At 40.1% G+C, this 18,396-nt stretch overlaps 2 protein-coding genes across 2 annotated transcripts; both read left to right on the top strand.

Annotated features, from left to right (window-relative positions):
* Window positions 1-173: 173 nt before the first annotated feature.
* Window positions 174-5,550, top strand: LOC122976612 (high affinity choline transporter 1-like). The gene is made up of 8 exons (XM_044345194.1): window positions 174-379; window positions 666-779; window positions 2,515-2,670; window positions 2,773-2,921; window positions 3,055-3,195; window positions 3,752-3,905; window positions 4,057-4,271; window positions 4,453-5,550. The coding sequence occupies exons 1-8, from the start codon at window positions 196-198 to the stop codon at window positions 4,993-4,995; spliced, it is 1,656 nt and encodes a 551-aa protein (XP_044201129.1). The 5' UTR covers window positions 174-195; the 3' UTR covers window positions 4,996-5,550.
* A 1,045-nt stretch (window positions 5,551-6,595) lies between these two features.
* Window positions 6,596-10,657, top strand: LOC122976503 (high-affinity choline transporter 1-like). The gene is made up of 8 exons (XM_044345014.1): window positions 6,596-6,925; window positions 7,313-7,426; window positions 7,780-7,935; window positions 8,040-8,188; window positions 8,347-8,490; window positions 8,648-8,801; window positions 8,902-9,116; window positions 9,869-10,657. The coding sequence occupies exons 1-8, from the start codon at window positions 6,742-6,744 to the stop codon at window positions 10,403-10,405; spliced, it is 1,653 nt and encodes a 550-aa protein (XP_044200949.1). The 5' UTR covers window positions 6,596-6,741; the 3' UTR covers window positions 10,406-10,657.
* Window positions 10,658-18,396: the final 7,739 nt, after the last annotated feature.

Below are 18,396 nucleotides of genomic sequence, written 5' to 3'. Positions count from 1 at the left end.
GAACAAACGACAAAAAAAAAAAAAAAATGATGTACTTCTGTCAGGTCCCACCCTGTGCCTGGGGGGATAACTGTTGAAAGCCTATGAGTAAGTGGTGCCTATCAATATTCATTCATTTGCAGAGGGAGCTCTGTTAAGGCAAAAACAAAAAAAACCCCAGAGAAGTCCCACTCTTCTTTTTAGTCTTCATTCACAATGGCGCTCAATATACCAGGTCTAATAATGATGATCATCTTCTACTTGATGGTGTTGGGAATTGGCATCTGGGCATCTGTAAAATCCAAGAAGATGGAGAACAACACACACGGTGGACAGATAGAAGTGTCTTTTTTGGCTAACCGAGGCGTCGGCTTGATAGTGGGAGTCTTCACAATGACAGGTGAATTTTGGTTTACTTATTTCAAATAGAGAGTATCCTCATTATTTTAATGCACCTGTATAACATTGAGTCTCAGTGTTATTACTACTGTTACTGTTACTACTGTTATTATGGTGTTATTACTGTTCTGTGCAGCAAGATTGATAGAAATTAGATCATTTTTAAATATTAAACATGCTCATTTTAATATTCTAACAATCATGTCATAAGAATACAGTATATACAGTAACACCACATTAATTACACAACCCTAACTATGCATATATGTGTATATTTTCTCCTGCAGCTACTTGGGTTGGAGGTGCCTTTATCATTGGTATTGCAGAGTTGGTTTATGATCCCACCAAGGGTCTAATCTGGGCTCTTATTCCTCTGCAAATGTCAATTTCCTTTCTCATCGGTAAGACTGACTTGAAAATATATTTGCTTTGTGTTTTCAACATTTTTAATAAGGTGTTTCTCTAATGGCCAGGGCCAGTCGGGCCATAGCCATGGGAGGGGATCTAACAAAGTCCCACCAACCAGACAACCAAGCAATTCCATAGGTGCAAAATGTGTGCCAAGTGGAGCATAGAAAAACCGGTCCATTCAACCTCACACAGTTGATATTTTGACAGATAACCTTTGAGATAGGACATATTATCGATCCTTCGGGTGCACTCTACTGACTCTAGAAGCAGCTAGTAATAATTGTTTGGGTGCATGGATTCATATTTCTGATGAGCTGGTCTTAACAAAACATAATTCTGTTAGTCTTTTGATAAACAGCCTCTAAGACAGGAAACTGGTATATGGGTTATCATGAAACCAGTTGTGTCAGGAGGTCAAAGGAGGCAACACAAGCTTAAAGAAAGTTTGAAGAAAGACCCTGGTATGGCCAATGTAATGTTTTCAACATTTTTTATAACAATGCTAAACTTAGCATTTTTCCTTTTTCTTATTATCTTTTTTTGAAAATTATTTTAACTTAAGAAACCAAGTCAAAATTGCCAAAAATGTTCTCTTATGGTTTAAGTCACATGATTTTTCAAGAATTGCTGTAGAATTACAAATTGTTGTATACATTTTCAAGGAAAACGTAGAAAACTAGATGTTTAACATTAAGATCAAGCTAAATAGATATAGATGGAACACTAATGGGGACTTTAAAAGTAGTTATGAGGATGTAACGGGTATAGGATGGACCCAATAGCAGCACAAATGACACTGGTATAAACTTAGTAGTCTTTATTTCACACGATGTCAAGGCAATATAAGCACGGTCGGAGAAACACAGTTCTAAGGAGTATGACTCCACTGGAAATTGAACCCCGATCTTCCACTCCCACAGCAGACAAAGACCAGGGAACAGGCAGGCAGAACTCAGAGTCAGGGACAGAAGGCTGGTGGGTTTACCGGGGCAGAGACGAGGAGCGATGGTCGAAGACAAGCTGATCAGAAACCAGGAAGGCAGTCCAGTGAAGAAAGCAAGATGACTGAGCATAGTAGCGTAGACAATCTGACAAGAAGGGAGTGGGCCGTGGCAGCTTATATACAGGCTTGATTGCAGATGATGAGCAGGTGGGAGCGCCAGGTGAAGGTGGTTGAACTAATGAGGGGTGTGGCAGAGCAGAGAGTGAGACTGAATGATTGGATAATTCCCACAGCAACAGGTGAGGGGGAGAGCAGACTCTGACAGAGGAAAGTGGATTTTTCCTTTTTGGGGGGGTTATATAAAGCTGAGTGTCATCAGCATAGCAGGGAAAGAAAGTCAGAATAATTTGACCAAGATGAAGCATGAGTAGGAAGAAACTCATAGTGCCAATATAGGTCCTATAGAGATGAGAATTTCATCATATTAGTTAAAGACATGTTTGTAAGATAAGAGATAAGCTAGTCCAGGGTTGTACCAGTAGCGATCATATCGTGAGGGTGCATAATCACGATTACACCATTTACTGTATCAAAACCAGAACTAAGATCCATAAAATTAAAATAGCATAGACACTCTGAAATGTAAAAACAATGATTACACAAGGGACACAAACTGGGACAACACTTGAACTAAAACTACCCACAATAACTGCTGTAATGTGGAGAAAGGGATGCTCTACTTCTTTAATGAAAAGTTTCTCTCTTTTTTCATTCTCTCAAAGGTGGACTGTTTTTTGCCAAGCCAATGAGGGAGAAAAACTACATTACTATGATGGATCCATTTCAAAGAAAGTATGGAAAAGCACTGACCGGGTTTCTTGCCATTATTCCAGTCATAGCTGAAGTTGTCTGGGTTCCTGGATTACTGATTTCCTTGGGTACAAATGTGCAAGCACACTCAAAAAACACATTTTCTTTCTGAGCCCACTATACAATTTCTCATTCATATTTTTGTTTGTTTATGTTTGAGTGTGCTATAGGAGTGACCATGAGTGTGGTTTTGGATCTGCCCTTCAGTATCTGCGTCTGGATCTCTGCAACTGTGGCCATCATCTACACTGTTCTTGGAGGTCTATATTCAGTTGCTTACACTGATGTAATTCAGATGTCGCTGGCGCTTCCAAGCTTGGTGAGTTTTACATGATGATATTTAAACACGAAAGCTGTGTCAAAAGAATAAAGAGGTGTTGTACGGATGCAAACATTGGCCTTGGTATGTTGCAGGTGTAATCTATTTTACCTGAATTTTGCTTTCTTCATAGTGGCTATGTGTTCCTTTCGTTCTGGCAAGTGATTATACTGAGATCACTAAAACAGCCTCCAACCTCACATATCAGACCCCTTGGCTTGGCCGGCTTGAGTCTGATGAAGTCGGGAGATGTATTGATAATTTCCTAGTGATGGTAAGAGGAATGTCTGTAGCACACTGTGCTACAGCACCAGACCTACAACATTGATTTTCATGTATTAGAAGTCATATGAAACAGTTTGTATTAGCTGAAATTCCACGTACTACATTAACCTTATTGTAATAATTATTATTATGTTTTTTTTCTAAACTGTGTTAGATTGTCTTTGGTTTTATCACATATCAGCTTAATTATTGAGACATGGGAATGTGGCAACACTGATAGACATACGCAGTGTTGCCAGATAAGTAATAACAGGTTATAAACTAATTTCAATTGTAAATATATTATCTTAAACCATTTGTTATGTTCTGCAAAGAAAGATGAACATTAAAATTTGCAACAAAACTGTTTCCATTTTGCATGGTTGTCCACACATGTAATTTTGCAATGCAGTGTGCAATTACTATTGTTATCTAAATCATCCACTTTATTGTAAAGCCAGATTCATGTCTTTTTTCCTCAGAGTTCTCTGATTAGACAATTACCTATGTTCCTAAAATGTAACGTAAATTGTGGATTGGTTTGTTTCACACATTTCATTTTCTAGAGTGTGGGAAATATGGCAATTCAGGATTTCCATCAAAGGACGCTCTCCTCCAGCTCCACGTCTACGGCCAGAATTGTCTGTTTCATAGCGGCGGGTTTGGTCATCATTGCTGGAATTCCTCCGGTGCTGATTGGAGCCGTTGCAGCGACAACAGGTAATCTGGACGGTTTACTTGTTGGGAATTTGTCTCTGCGTTTTGAGATGAATGTTCTTATGGTAGAAGTGGTCATGTTGGGCAGTGTCAGAGTGACAGATTAGAAAATGCTGCATTTTCTTTAGTCTGTTTTTTAATCTTTTTGTTTCAGACTGGAACTCCACTTCATATGGGTCTCCCTCTCCATATGAGCGTGGGCAGGCAGTGGTGGTGTTGCCCATCATCCTTCAGCATTTTGCCCCAACCTTCATTTCTGCTTTTGGCATCGGCGCTATTGCTGCTGCAGTGATGTCATCTGCTGACTCTTATCTCTTGTCTGCAACCACCATCTTCACTACCAACATCTACCAGGCCATCAGGAGTCAGGTACAAAGAACAGCAGCATGGTAGTGCCCAAATTGTCATCAATAAGGGCTGCTTTGGAGGTAGATCTTATGGGTTTGGTTAACCCTGGGTGTAGATAAAGAACCTGATACTGGAGATATATCCACAGATATTTTATTGAGGCTGAAATAACCACTTGATTCTTATATTCTCTCCTCTTTAGGCATCAGATAAAGAGCTGCAGTGGGTGATTCGTCTCTCCATAGTGGTTGTAGGGCTTGTGGGAATATCTCTAACCTACCAGGACAACGGCATCATGGTGTTCTGGATCCTGGGTTCAGACCTCAGCTACACCATTTTATTGCCACAGCTGATCTGCGTCCTCTTCATTGAGGTTTCCAACGGTTATGGGGCAATCGCAGGCTACCTTGTGGCAGTGGTGATGAGAGTGTTGTGTGGGGAGCCGTTGTTTGGCCTCCCTGTCGTTCTGCATTTCCCAGGTTGCACTTTAGAGAATGGTGTTTACATCCAGCGCTTGCCTGTCAAAACCTTTTGCATGATCTCTGCTCTCATGTCCATTATGATATTTTCTTATGTGGCTTCACTTCTGTTTAACAAGGGGATCCTTCCTGAGAGATGGGATGTGTTCAAGGTGAAATTTCAGGGAGCACCAGCAAATGGCACCAGAGAGTGTGATGGTGATAAGACCGGTGAAAATGATGAAGCTACCTCTGCCTTTGAACCAATGCTGGAAACAAACTGCTAGGATTTTGGGTTTGTCTTTGTTGATGTAATTTTTGGGTTATTGGCACATTCATTCTTTCCTCTTGCCATCAAAAATATTTTTTTGAAACACAAGCACTTGCTGTCCTCAGATGGCCCCCATAGCCAACAATTTATAGACCCACCGCTTTTTGTTCACAGGTGAGGATTTGAATTGTCCTCTGTCATATCACTTGATTTGATCTCAGTTACTGTATGTGGGACTCTTTGTAATCTATGGTTCTTAATAATTGACTTTGACCTGCAAGTTGTGCTTTAATTAATGCTTAAACTAGTCAAATACATATCTCTGATGTTTTTAGTGGGTTTTTTCCTGTTTGTTTTTTATTGATGTAGTTTGTCCGCAAAAAAACTATAATGGGTTTTTTATTATGTTTTTAACTGAAAGTGCAAGACAAGGGAAGGACGATGGAAACACACATCAACTACAGACAGACTTATGTATTGAACAGGACAGGAGATATCTGAGTGCAATAGAATGGAACATTTGGATTTTCCTATCGCACTAGGCTTGCGAATGGGTGTATGTATATGTATGGGAGTTGTGTGTGTAATGATAAAGGGGGAAGAGAAAGAAAGAAAGGGAAAAAGAAGGGAACAAAAAAGAAAAAAGTTATGTCTCTCTGGGTGACGTCTTATGTTATGAAAGATTTCCTCTTGAATATCAAAAATGTAAAAAAAAAAAAAAGAAAAGAAACATTAAAAAAAATGAGCATATTTTCATGGCACTCTTGCATGTGTTGCGCTTTAAGGACTCTGTGTGTTGTGTTCTGTCACATCAGGCGTGCTGACTGATAATTAATGATCCCCTCCTCCCTGTGTTGAATTTGGTTCTTGTTGAAAAATTTCTCAGAGAAGCAACTTTGTTATACTAATGTGCTCCAGAGGGAAGACAACATCTGAGTCAGCCTTTATTTGGCTGAAGACAAGGTAATGGATCCTTTCTGAACAGAAATATGTCAAGGACTTTTATTTGTAAAAGATACAAGCATGCAAGTTCACTGAATCAAGGACATGTCAGCATAACACTTGTGACCAGGATTTTCTCCAGCACTTACAGTACAAAATATGTTACCCCAGAAAATTAGCATCTGTAGTTCCTGATCTTGGACTTGATTTGGGTTTAAGTTGCTCTGGTTCCAGTCTTTATATCATTCAGTATTGCTTCTTTTTATCTTCTCCTAAAGGTTAAGGGGCAGGCAGCCACAATAGCCTCAACTGCCACTTACTGTTACATTGAATGTATCACAGATATTTTATTGGATGTTTGACTGCATTTATTCTCTTATTCCTTGTTTTTAAGCTCAGTATGTCTTGATAAACTGCATCTGGTTACTTGAATTTATCATCATCAGGAAGTACTCATTTATCTCTCTAGCTGGAAGCTTTGGAATTTATTCAATAAATATAAAAAACATCAATGCTTGTTTCTTTTTTATTACTTATAAGACCTCATAGTAGTAGCCTTTTGTCCAGAGGTTGTGATTAAAATCTTGGATGATTGAGGAACTGAGAAAAAGTGGGCCAAAGGCATCAAAGGCATGCTGTGTCAACCTCTGCTGGGAAACATTTGATATTTGGTTTATCTAGGCGGTGCCAATCTGTCATCCTGCTGTATGCCCAGACACAAAACATGCAGGCTCATTCAAAGACGCTTAAAATAAAGACATAACTTTATATGTAACTGGAAAAATAAAGTGTAGTCACATTTTGTAGTTTTTAATCAACAATGACTCTCCATATTCCAGGTCTGATCACAATGGTCATCTTCTACTTGCTGGTGTTGGCAATTGGGATCTGGGCATCTGTAAAATCTAAGAAGATGGAGAAAAACACACACGGTGGACAGATAGAAGTGTCTTTTTTGGCTAACCGCGGGGTCGGCTTGTTAGTGGGAGTCTTCACGATGACAGGTGAGTTTTGGTTTTGTTTATTTCAATCTTGTGTTTTTCATTGACTGATATCTTGGATTTTTATTATATAAAGATATTTCAGTTAACTGGTAAATACACAAGTTTAACTATTAAACAATCATTTCATTAGTATTTTTAAAAATAATTTCTGACATCACAGCTGTTTCAACAAATTTAAACTGTAGGCTGATGTGGGTTTTTTTCACCACAGCATGTTGAAGTTTTGAGTTTTGTAATTCCTGGCTTTGGAAAAAATAATTGTTTGTTTCTACATTATATTAATATTCATTCTTAACCCAAAGATGTTTTCTATCAGGGGAAAAAAAGACATCAAATCACACAAAATGTCCATTCATGTGAATACTATATGTTTATTTCTTGCTTCAGCCACTTGGGTCGGAGGTGCCTTTATCATTGGTGTTGCAGAGTTGGTTTATGACCCCACCAAGGGACTAATCTGGGCTCTTATTCCTCTGCAGATGTCAGTTTCCTTTATAATTGGTAAGATCTTCTTTCAAAAATGGTATTCACATATAAAAAAGCATAGGAAGAGCATAAGAAAGTTTTTTTTTTCTTTCTCAAAATAAGGTGTATTATGTCAAAAAGAACTTTTTAAAGCCCTTTATCACAGTAGTATGTCCCAAATGACTTAACCTTGACCTTTCTTATCAACAATTAGTCACCAAACTTTGTGCAATATGTATACATGTATAACAAATGAAAATACAGAGAAACAAAACGAAACATGAGATGCAAAATAGCTGGAACACATAAAAATGAAGATATTCTGCTTCTGAAACCTCAAAACAAAGTACAAGACCATACACTAGTAATCCTTTCTCTCTCTTTTATAGGCGGGCTGTTCTTTGCAAAGCCAATGCGGGACAAAAATTACATCACTATGATGGATCCCTTTCAGAGAAAGTACGGAAAATCACTGTCTGGGCTTCTTGCCATTGTTCCATTTATAAGTGAAATTATGTGGGTCCCTGTCACACTGACGTCCTTGGGTAAAGACAAAAACATGAACACTGTCACATTTTTCTCCAGAGCTGTTAAATAAATGTTAATAATGATAAACTTCATTCAGTGTACATGTGTATACTTCCAACAGGGGTGACCGTTAGCATCTTTTCGGATCTGCCCTTAAGTCTTTGCATCTGGATCTCTGCGTCAGTTGCCATAATCTACACTGTTCTTGGAGGTCTCTATTCAGTTGCTTTCACTGATGTCGTCCAGCTGTCTCTAGTGTTTTGTAGTCTGGTGAGTTTTATACAATGAAACAAGCTTTTCCAACATACCAAATGTATCCCCTGGAAACCTTCTGTCACAAGCACACATTGTATTCTGGATGATTTATTTCAGGACTCTTCCTTTAAAATTTGACTGTATAATGGCTCTATAATCTTCTCTGTTTGCAGTGGCTCTGTGCCCCTTTTGTTCTGGCGAGTAGCGTTTTTACTGACATCACTAAAACAGCATTCAACCACACATATCAAGCCCCCTGGCTCGGCCGGCTTGAATCTAATGAAGTGTGGAGATGGATTGATAATTTCCTCTCAATGGTAAGATGAAATAAGGGAAAATCATATAAAATTCATCATTTCCTTTGTGATAGGAAGGTAATGGAAAGTCAGTAATATTTGGAAATCAATTGATTGTTCTTTCTTTGTTTGCAGTCCAGGACAATCTGATATAATCTTGTCGGCTTTGTTTTCCCAGAGTGTCGGAAATTTGGCATTTCAGGATTTCCATCAAAGGACACTTTCCTCAAGCTCCACATCAACAGCCAGAATGATCTGTTTCATTGCAGCAGGTGTTGTCATTGTTCTTGGAATTCCACCAGTGTTGATTGGCGCCATTGCAGCTTCAACAGGTATACTTTACAGGTTGGGGGGTTAGGGGGTGAGATTGGGGTGAGCCAAACAACTTAAACCACTTGAAAAACATCTACAGCAGTTTCCTCTACGTTTCAGATTGGAATTTGACCTCATATGGATCTCCTTCTCCATTTGAGCGAGGGGAGGTAGCGATGGTATTGCCCATCACCCTTCTGCATCTTACCCCAACTGCCATTTTTGTCGTTGGCATGGGAGCTATTGCTGGTGCAGCAATGTCGTCTACTGACTCTTGCCTGTTGGCAGCAACCTCCATCTTTACCACCAACATCTACAAGATCATCAGACATCAGGTGAAAAGAAAAGGCAGCAAAAATACCTCTGAATTGACAATAGTGAACTAACACTTACACAAAGACAGCAGTTAGCTAGGTCTATGACCTCCTTAAAGCACTAGTTCCATACTTTGCTAATTTGCCTTCTTGTCAAGAGTTAGACACAGCCAGCAGCCGATTAGCTTAGTTTAGCTTAGTTTAGCATGAAGACTGAGAACGGGGGAAAACAGCTGGCTTGGCTCTGCCTACCAGCTTGCTAATTAACATCTTATATCTTTTTATTTAATCAGTGCAAAAACATAAATGTAGAAACAAGAAGTTGCAATTTCACAGGAGCTTTCACAGTTTCTCGGCTGGGAGCAGGAACTTCATGGAGTGTCATGAAGTTGCCAAGCAAGCAACCATGAAAGAAAGACTTGAGGAAGTACTGCTCCACTCAAGAAATAGTCTGACACATAACCCCTGTAAAACTGAAGCTTGGCTTGTTGTTAGGTGGATTTGGTTACCTTCAGACAGAAACAGGCTAGCTGTTTCCTTTAGTTTACTGTCTTTATGCTGAGCTAAGCTAATCTGCTGTCTTTAGCCGAGTATTTACCGCACAAATAGTCAAGTGGTATCAATCTTCTCTTGTAACTCTTGGCAAGAAAGCAAATATGCATGTTTTAGTCATTATATAGCCCCCAAAATTAGTTCTTTTGCTAAGGTTATTGATGTTTAATTCAGCCAACTAATTCTGGTTGTATGGTAATGAAATTTACTCTTTTCTCAAGGCATCAGAAAGAGAGTTGCAGTGGGTCATTCGCCTCTCCGTGGTGGTTGTAGGGGTTGTTGGGACCTCCCTCACCTACCTGGACAACAGCATCATGGCATTTTGGATCCTGAGCGCAGACTTGACTTATACCATAATGCTCCCCCAACTGATCTGCATCCTCTTCGTCAGGGTCTCCAATGGTTATGGGGCTATTACAGGCTATATTGTTGCTTTTGTGATGAGAGTGTTGTGTGGAGAACCGGTTTTCAGTCTTCCCGTCATTCTGCATTTCCCGGGGTGCACTTTGGAGGACGGTGTCTATATTCAGCACTGGCCTTTTAAGACCATTTGCATGCTGTCTTCTCTGGTCTCCATTTTGATGTTTTCTTATTTGGCTTTACTCCTGTTTAACAAAGGGATCCTCCCTGAGAGATGGGACGTGTTCAAGGTGAAATCCCAGGGAGCACCAAAACCAGCAGATGGTGCCAGAGAGTGTGATGGTGATAAGACTGATGTTCAAAATGAAAAGGAACCAATGCTTGATACAAGATGCTAATTTTGTGTTTATCTCCTTTATGTCTTAATTTGTTTATGTAACAAAGATACTAATGACATAACATAGATATTAATGGCCTTCATGATAAAGCTCAAAGACATAGCCATTGGTCTTGTTCTAAATTTCTATCTCTTCAGCACTTCTGCTTCCAAAAATGTAATTGTTAATGAAGCACATGATGCATGCACAATAGTTCTGATTGATTTGTGAATTATTTTTACGGTTGTGTAAAATAAAGTACATAAATATCACCGAGAGCTTTAGCTTTAGCTTTGCCAAACTGACAAATAACCTTTTAATTAGGAGTATGATGCACCTGTTTATTATGTAATATAAGATCATGATCATGATCAAGAATGAGGGGGGGGGGGGGCTTGTCCTCCTCCCCCAGTCTGTATGCAGGGGGTTATGCAGCAAAAAGTCCTGCATAGCTGAAGTTTTACTGACGAATGAAAGTGCGAACAACTTCTTAAAAATGTTGGTAGTCTCTTACCATCGCATGTTTGTTTCTTATTATGTTCTCTCATTACTAATACACAAAGCCACGGCCTGCGTATCGGGATAAAATGCAAAATTCTCAAATGACACTCAGTGTCTACATACTGTTGTAGACTGCTGTGATACTTATATATGTACTCTTATACTTTATATGCACTCTTACACTTAGATACATGTATATATACATGTATATTGTATATATGTATATTTACGTGGTGTGGGGTGTTGCCCACCTTGTGGTTACTTTCTGACTTTGTTGAAGTTGTGGGTTCAACCTGAGCCAATAAGCCATGTCAAGCTTTAGCTCACTGTGTTTGACAGCAACATTGAAGTTTTAAAGTTGTGGGTTCAATCCTGACTTGATCAATCACTTTTTAAAGTTAGCAGCTGTATTTAAAATTGTAAACCCTCGGTAAAGGATTGACCCTTGAGTCTCACTGTGTTAAATTATGCGACTTAAAGGTTTTAAGGTTCAAGACAGAGCTGCTTGGAGATTTTTTAAAGCCAATATCATGAGCCATGGTTGTCCTGGTCCAGTAGCTCAACCTGTTGGCAGCTGGTTGAAGGTTTTGAATTTGTGGGTTCAATCCTCACTCTGTTATCTAGCTTTTTCAAGTCAGCCACACTGCTAAAGGTTGAACAGCTCTCATGAAAACACTTCAACCATCTAGTTCTTTAGCTCAAGGTTTTAGGCAATTTCTTTGAAGTTTAAAGGTTATGGGTTCAATCCTGACACTGGCAGGTAAGTTTTTAAAAGTCAGACACACTACTGGAGATTGAAAACCTCTGATGAAGTGGTGAGTACTCTCTGAACCTGTGGCTCATTGTGTTAGGCAGCTTCCATTGAAGTTTTAAGGTAATGGGTTCGAATCTCGGGTTGGTCAGTGACTTTTGAACGTGGCTTGGTGTGTTAGACAGCAAGTTCATGTTCATGTTTTAAGGGTCTAGGGTTTGATCCCGCATCAGTCTGTGACTTTTGAACGAAATCACTAAGAGGTGAGGTTGAAAACCAATGACTAAAGCCTCAGTAACAGTCAGACTCTGTGGCTCAGTGTATTAGACAGCAGGTTTGTGTTTTAGGGTCGTGGGTTCGATCCCGGGTCAGTCTGTGACTTTTGAATGACATCACTCAGAGGAGAGGTTGAAAAGCGTTCAGAAAAGAGGCCTGAGTGCGAAGGGGACCTGGTGGAGTGACGGCTTCGTCAACACAGATCTCAAATACGTCTGCGGACGTGAGGTGGCTGGTTCGATCCCTCTCCTTCACCAGTAACTGGAGCAAAAAAACTGTGTCCCACATGGGTGGGTAAGGGGGGGGGCCTTGTCCTCCCCCGATGTTCCGCAGGTCTGTATGCAGGGGGTTATGAAACAGGAAGTCCCGTCCAGCTGAAGTTTTACTGATGCATGAAAGTGCGAACAACTTTTTAAAAATGTTGGAAGTCTCTTGCCATTGCATGTTTGTTTCTTGTTATGTTCTCTCATTATTAATACACAAAACCACCGCCTTCCTATCGGGATAAAATGCAAAATTCTCAAATGACTCTCAGTGTCTACATATTGTTGTAGACTGCTGTGATACTTATATATATACTCTTATACTTTATATTCACTCTTATACTTAGATATATGTACTCTGTATTTGGTTGGAGCCAATATCAATACTTTGTAAACCAACATTACAGACAGAGCAACTAAGAAGATCTTTATCCCTCAGCGGGGATCGAACCAACAATCATGTGTTTGAATAATTATCACATGTCACTCATCCTATTGAGCTATCCTTCTGGTTATGCACAAAGGTGTTTATCTCTTACATATTTTGTCCTTGCACCCCCTCATGATACACTGAACATTTCATGAAAATTGTGTATCTTGTAAATTGTGAAGGTCCATCAGGCTGAGTTGGGGATTGAACCAACAACCTTACGATTCCCAGCCCTCTTCTGTAACCACTTAGCCAATCAAGGTACGCAATCCTGACTTGAACAATGAATTTTTAAAGTTAGCAGCTGTATGTAAGATGTAAAACCCTTGGTAAAGTTTGACCCTTGTGGCTCACTTTGTTAATCATAGGTTTGTGTTTGATAATCATAGTTTTGGAGATTTTCAATCTTCAAGAGTGTGTCTGACTTTTAAAAAACTCACAGAAAGTGCTGGGATTGAACCCACAACCCTTAAACTTCAAAGGAGCCATCTAACCAGATGATGGATAGCACTTTTCATTGGAGCTACAGAAGTGTGGCTGACTTGGAAAAAGCTCAGTGACAGGCTGAGCTACTGGACTGTGCTGCTGAAAGAATGTTTTGTCAGAGCATTTGTCTTTAATCAAGACACTGGTTTTAAAAAGTTACCAAATGGAAACAAGTAGAAGTCATTAAATGTTTCCAGTCTGCGGTGGTGTATCTTGTATCTGACTGATTGAGGATTGAACCCACAACTTCAAAGACTTAAAACAGCTGCCAAACAGACTGAGCTACTGGACCAACACAGCCATAGCTCAAGATATTGGCTTTAAAAAATCTCTGAGCAGCTCTGGCTTGAACCTTAAAACCTTTAAGTAGCATAATTTAACACATAGAGACTCAAGGGTCAATACTTAACCAAGAGTTTTCAATCTTAAATACAGCTGCTAATTTTAAAAAGTGACTGATCAAGTCAGGATTGAACCCACAAAGTTTAAACTTCAATGCTGCTGTCAAACACAGTGAGCTAAAGCTATACCCTGTCACAGAGTTTCCATTTGGTGTTTTCAGTCCTCAGTGGTCTGGCTGGACTGAACCCATAGCTTCAACAAAGTCAAAAAGTTACCAAACAGTTCACGCTACCGGATCAGGTCCCTAAAAAGGTATTTTGACAGAGCATTTAAATCTTTATGCACATTATTCGCTTTAAAAAAAAAAAAAAAACCTCCTCTGAATTGAACACACAATCTTAAAGCTTGAATACAGCCATCTAACACATTGAGCCACAAAGCAAAGTTGTAGCTAAAGCGTTTCAGCAAAGGTTTTCAATCTTCATCTAGGCAGCTAAACAAGCCAGGATTGAACTCACAATCTCAAAGCTTTAATGATTAACACAGTGCACAACTGGCTCAGATGGTGTCAGGGTGTTGTCATTAAACATGTTCAGTCCTCAGTGCAGTGGTTTATCTTGTGTTCTGAAGAAGACTGGCTGTTCCAGGATTGAACCCACGTCAAAAACTTTAAACAGCTGCCAAACAGACTGAGCTACTGGACCAGGACAACCATCACTCATGATATTGGCTTTAAAAAATCTCCAAGCAGCTCTGGCTTAACCCTTAAAACCTTTAAGTAGCATAATTTAACACAGTGAGACTCAAGGGTCAATCCTTTACCAAGGGTTTTCAATCTTAAATACAACTACTAACTTAAAAAAGTGATTGATCAAGTCAGAATTGAACCCACAACTTTAAAACTTCAATGTTGCTGTCAAACACAGTGAGCTAAAGCTTGACATGGCTGATTGGCTCAGGGTTGAACCCACAACTTCAACAAAGTCAGAAAGCCACCACAAGGGTGGGTAACACCCCACACCATGTAAAACTGCTTCAGTGCAGACCACTGGCTGAACCACCAGGACCAGTTTGTCCGTAACACCGGGCAGCCTGGCTGTGAGGTGGTTTGTTTCAGTGAGGCCACACCCCTGTGACAATCTGGTCTGAATACCTTATGTATAATACCTTACACATATGGCAGGCATCTTTCATCAATGCATTGCTTTAGTCTGGCTTTACTCTTTACTGATTGGTAACAGAAACTTATTATCATTTAGCAAAACAACGTGAAAAGCGGCGAGTTGTACAGGCTTTTAATGTCGTAAAAAAAGTTGTTGTATGGGCTTTTTACGCCGTTAAAAGCGACGGGTTGTACGGGCTTTTACGCTGTAAAAGCGGCGTGTTGTACGGGTCTTTTACGCCGTGGAAAGGGGAGGGTTAATAGTCAGCCTGTAGCTTATCTAGATAAAACACATTTTACTGTAAGACTAAATGAATCTGTAACAGCTGTAAGTGTGCGCTCCTCTCCATGTCTCAGCTGTACACGGCATTATATAACACACAGTCTTTCTCATTCTTGTTAACGTTGAAGGACTGTATCTATAGACTGTATATAAAGATGGACGTCATGATAGGTCCCCAAAAGTGAGCCGCCCGACTCATGGATGTATTATATGAGCTCTTATTATACATCCATGGCTCTACTACGCAGACTCTGGCTCCAAATGACGTCACACAAGCAAGATGTCAGCTCCCGGAAAAAAAGATGTTCTGGCTTCACTTTTGCATAGCTGTAGGAAGGAAGAGCTAAAGTTTTGTCCTGTTAATTGGCTCAGGGTTGAACCCACAACTTCAACAGAGTCAGAAAGCTACCACAAGGGTGGGTAACACCCCACACAATGTAAAACTGCTTCAGTGCAGACCACTGGCTGAACCACCAGGACCAGTTTGTCCGTAACACCGTACAGCTGGGCAGTGAGATGGTTTGTTTCAGTGAGCTGCCCTTCTCTTTAACCTTTTGGCCATTTCAACCACCTACCACTACAGAATATACAATGCTTGAAATGGGATATTTTTGACCCTGCAAAGCTGTCAGTGTAATGCTAAATAATTGAAAACATTTTGATTAAAGTGACTTTGGTATTTGTCTGAGTATGAGTGACATTCAGGAGCACAAAAGGTTGATATTCAATCTTCAAGGAGTGCGTATGTACCCTTGATGTTACACTTAACATTTCATTAACAGACATTTTCTTTGGATCCCCATTTACAGGGGGAGTTTCACTGCTTTAGTAACCTCGTCTGCACTGCAGCTCCCAGTGTCACCAGTCTGATGACCAACAACACATGCACTGAAACAAGCCACCTCACAACCAGGCTGCCCGGTGTTACGGACAAACTGGTCTTGGTGGTTCAGCCAGTGGTCTGCACTGAAGCAGTTTTTCATGGTGTGGGGTGTTACCCACCTTGTGGTGACTTCCTGACTTTGTTGAAGTTGTGGGTTCAACCCTGAGCCAATCAGCCATGTCAAGCATTAGCTCACTGTGTTTGACAGCAACATTGAAGTTTAAATTATGTGGGTTCAATCCTGACTTGATTAATCACTTTTTAAAGTTAGCAGCTGTATTTAAAATTGAAAACCCTTGGTAAAAGGTTTGACCCTTGAGCCTAACTGTTTTAAAATATGCTACTTAAAGGTTTTAAAGTTCAAGCCAGAGCTGCTTGGAGATTTTTTAAAGCCAGTATCTTGAGGTATGACTGTTCTGGTCCAGTAGCTCAGCCTGTTTGGCAGCTGTTTAAAGTCTTTAAAGTTGTGGGTTCAAACCTCAATCAGTCAGACACAAGATACACCACTGAAGACTAACAACATTCAGTGTTTCCATTTGTTAACTTTTTAAAACCAGTATCTTGATTAAAGACAGAAATGTTCTGACAAAACATTGCACACTGCTGAAGGTGGAACAGCTCTGATAAAAAAAATGGAAAATGGATTTCAACTTGTGCTTCAGGAGAACCGTTTCTTAATCATACTTTCTTTGGCAAGATGCATTTTGGATTAATTGAGGTAGCATTTTCCAGGAGTGATGGCTGGGTAACTTCACTGGCTGAGTGGTTATGTAAGAGGGCTGATGGTGTTAAGGTCACTGGTTCAATCCCCAACTAATCCTAACAAAGCAAGTGATGTGTGTGAATACACACAAGCTGTACAGCCCCTGGTTACAAAAAAACTTATTTTCATGAAATGTTCAGTGTAACTTCAGGGGTGCAAGAACAAGATGTGTATGAGATAAACATTAACCTTGTCAACCAGAAGGATAGCTCAATAGGATAAGTGACAGGTGATATGCACCTGAACATGTGGTTGTTGGTTCAATCCCCACTGAGGGATAAAGAACTTCTTGGTTGTTCTGTCTGTAATGTTGGTTTACAAAGTATTGATATTGGCTCCAACCAAATACAGAGTACATATATCTAAGTATAAGAGTGCATATAAAGTATAAGAGTACATATATAAGTATCACAGCAGTCTACACCAGTATGTAGACGCAGAGTGTCATTTGAGAATTTTGCATTTTACCCCGATAGGTAGGCGGTGGTTTTGTGTATTAATAATGAGAGAACATAATAAGCAACAAACATGCAATGGCAAGAGACTTCCAACATTTTTAAAAAGTTGTTCGCACTTTCATGCATCAGTAAAACTTCAGCTGGACGGGACTTCCTCTTTCATAATCCCCTGCTTACATACCTGCGAAACATCGGGGGAGGACAAGGCCCCCCCCCTTACCCACCCATGTGGGACACAGTTTTTTTGCTCCAGTTACTGGTGAAGGAGAGGGATCGAACCAGCCACCTCACATCCGCAGACGTATTTGAGATCTGTGTTGACGAAGCCGTCACTCCACCAGGTCCCCTTCGCACTCAGGCCTCTTTTCTGAACGCTTTTCAACCTCTCCTCTGAGTGATGTCATTCAAAAGTCACAGACTGACCCGGGATCGAACCCACGACCCTAAAACACAAACCTGCTGTCTAATACACTGAGCCACAGAGTCTGACTGCTACTGAGGCTTTAGTCATTGGTTTTCAACCTCACCTCTTAGTGATTTCGTTCAAAAGTCACAGACTGATGCGGGATCAAACCCTAGACCCTTAAAACATGAACATGAACTTGCTGTCTAACACACCAAGCCACGTTCAAAAGTCACTGACCAACCCGAGATTCGAACCCATTACCTTAAAACTTCAATGGAAGCTGCCTAACACAGTGAGCCACAGGTTCAGAGAGTATTCACCACTTCATCAGAGGTTTTCAATCTCCAGTAGTGTGTCTGACTTTTAAAAACTTACCTGCCAGTGTCAGGATTGAACCCATAACCTTTAAACTTCAAAGAAATTGCCTAAAACCTTGAGTTAAAGAAACAGATGGTTGAAGTGTTTTCATGAGAGCTGTTCAACCTTTAGCTGTGTGGCTGACTTGAAAAAGCTAGATAACAGACTGAGGATTGAACCCACAAATTCAAAACCTTCCACCAGTTGCCAACAGGTTGAGCTACTGGACCAGGACAACCATGACTCATGATATTGGCTTTAAAAAATCTCCAGGCAGCTCTGTCTTGAACCTTAAAACCTTTAAGTCGCATAATTTAACACAGTGAGACTCAAGGGTCAATCCTTTACCAAGGGTTTTCAATCTTAAATACAGCTGCAAACTTTAAAAAGTGATTGATCAAGTCAGGATTGAACCCACAACTTTAAAACTTCAATGTTGCTGTCAAACACAGTGAGCTAAAGCTTGACATGGCTGATTGGCTCAGGGTTGAACCCACAACTTCAACAAAGTCAGAAAGGCCGTCACTCCACCAGGTCTCCTTTGCACTCACAGCTCTTCTCTGAGCGCTTTTAAACCTTTCCACTCAGTCATCACCCTCAAAATTCACTGAGTCAGGATCGAACCTACAACCTTAAAACTTCAATGTAGAT

The sequence above is a fragment of the Thunnus albacares genome, chromosome 24 (genome assembly GCF_914725855.1).
Source record: "Thunnus albacares chromosome 24, fThuAlb1.1, whole genome shotgun sequence".
NCBI lineage: Eukaryota > Metazoa > Chordata > Actinopteri > Scombriformes > Scombridae > Thunnus > Thunnus albacares.
Note: the sequence above shows the minus strand (reverse complement) of the source record. Positions and strands in the feature narration are given on the sequence as shown.

Bases quoted from the DNA above. Each gene is read 5' to 3' on its own strand.
- LOC122976503 (XM_044345014.1), top strand. From the start codon at position 6,742: ATGACTCTCCATATTCCAGGTCTGATCACAATGGTCATCTTCTACTTG. The intron at 6,926-7,312 runs GTGAGTTTTGGT...TTCTTGCTTCAG, and splicing joins GGGAGTCTTCACGATGACAG to CCACTTGGGTCGGAGGTGCC. The intron at 7,936-8,039 runs GTAAAGACAAAA...TACTTCCAACAG, and splicing joins TGTCACACTGACGTCCTTGG to GGGTGACCGTTAGCATCTTT.
- LOC122976612 (XM_044345194.1), top strand. From the start codon at position 196: ATGGCGCTCAATATACCAGGTCTAATAATGATGATCATCTTCTACTTG. The intron at 380-665 runs GTGAATTTTGGT...TTTCTCCTGCAG, and splicing joins GGGAGTCTTCACAATGACAG to CTACTTGGGTTGGAGGTGCC. The intron at 780-2,514 runs GTAAGACTGACT...ATTCTCTCAAAG, and splicing joins GTCAATTTCCTTTCTCATCG to GTGGACTGTTTTTTGCCAAG.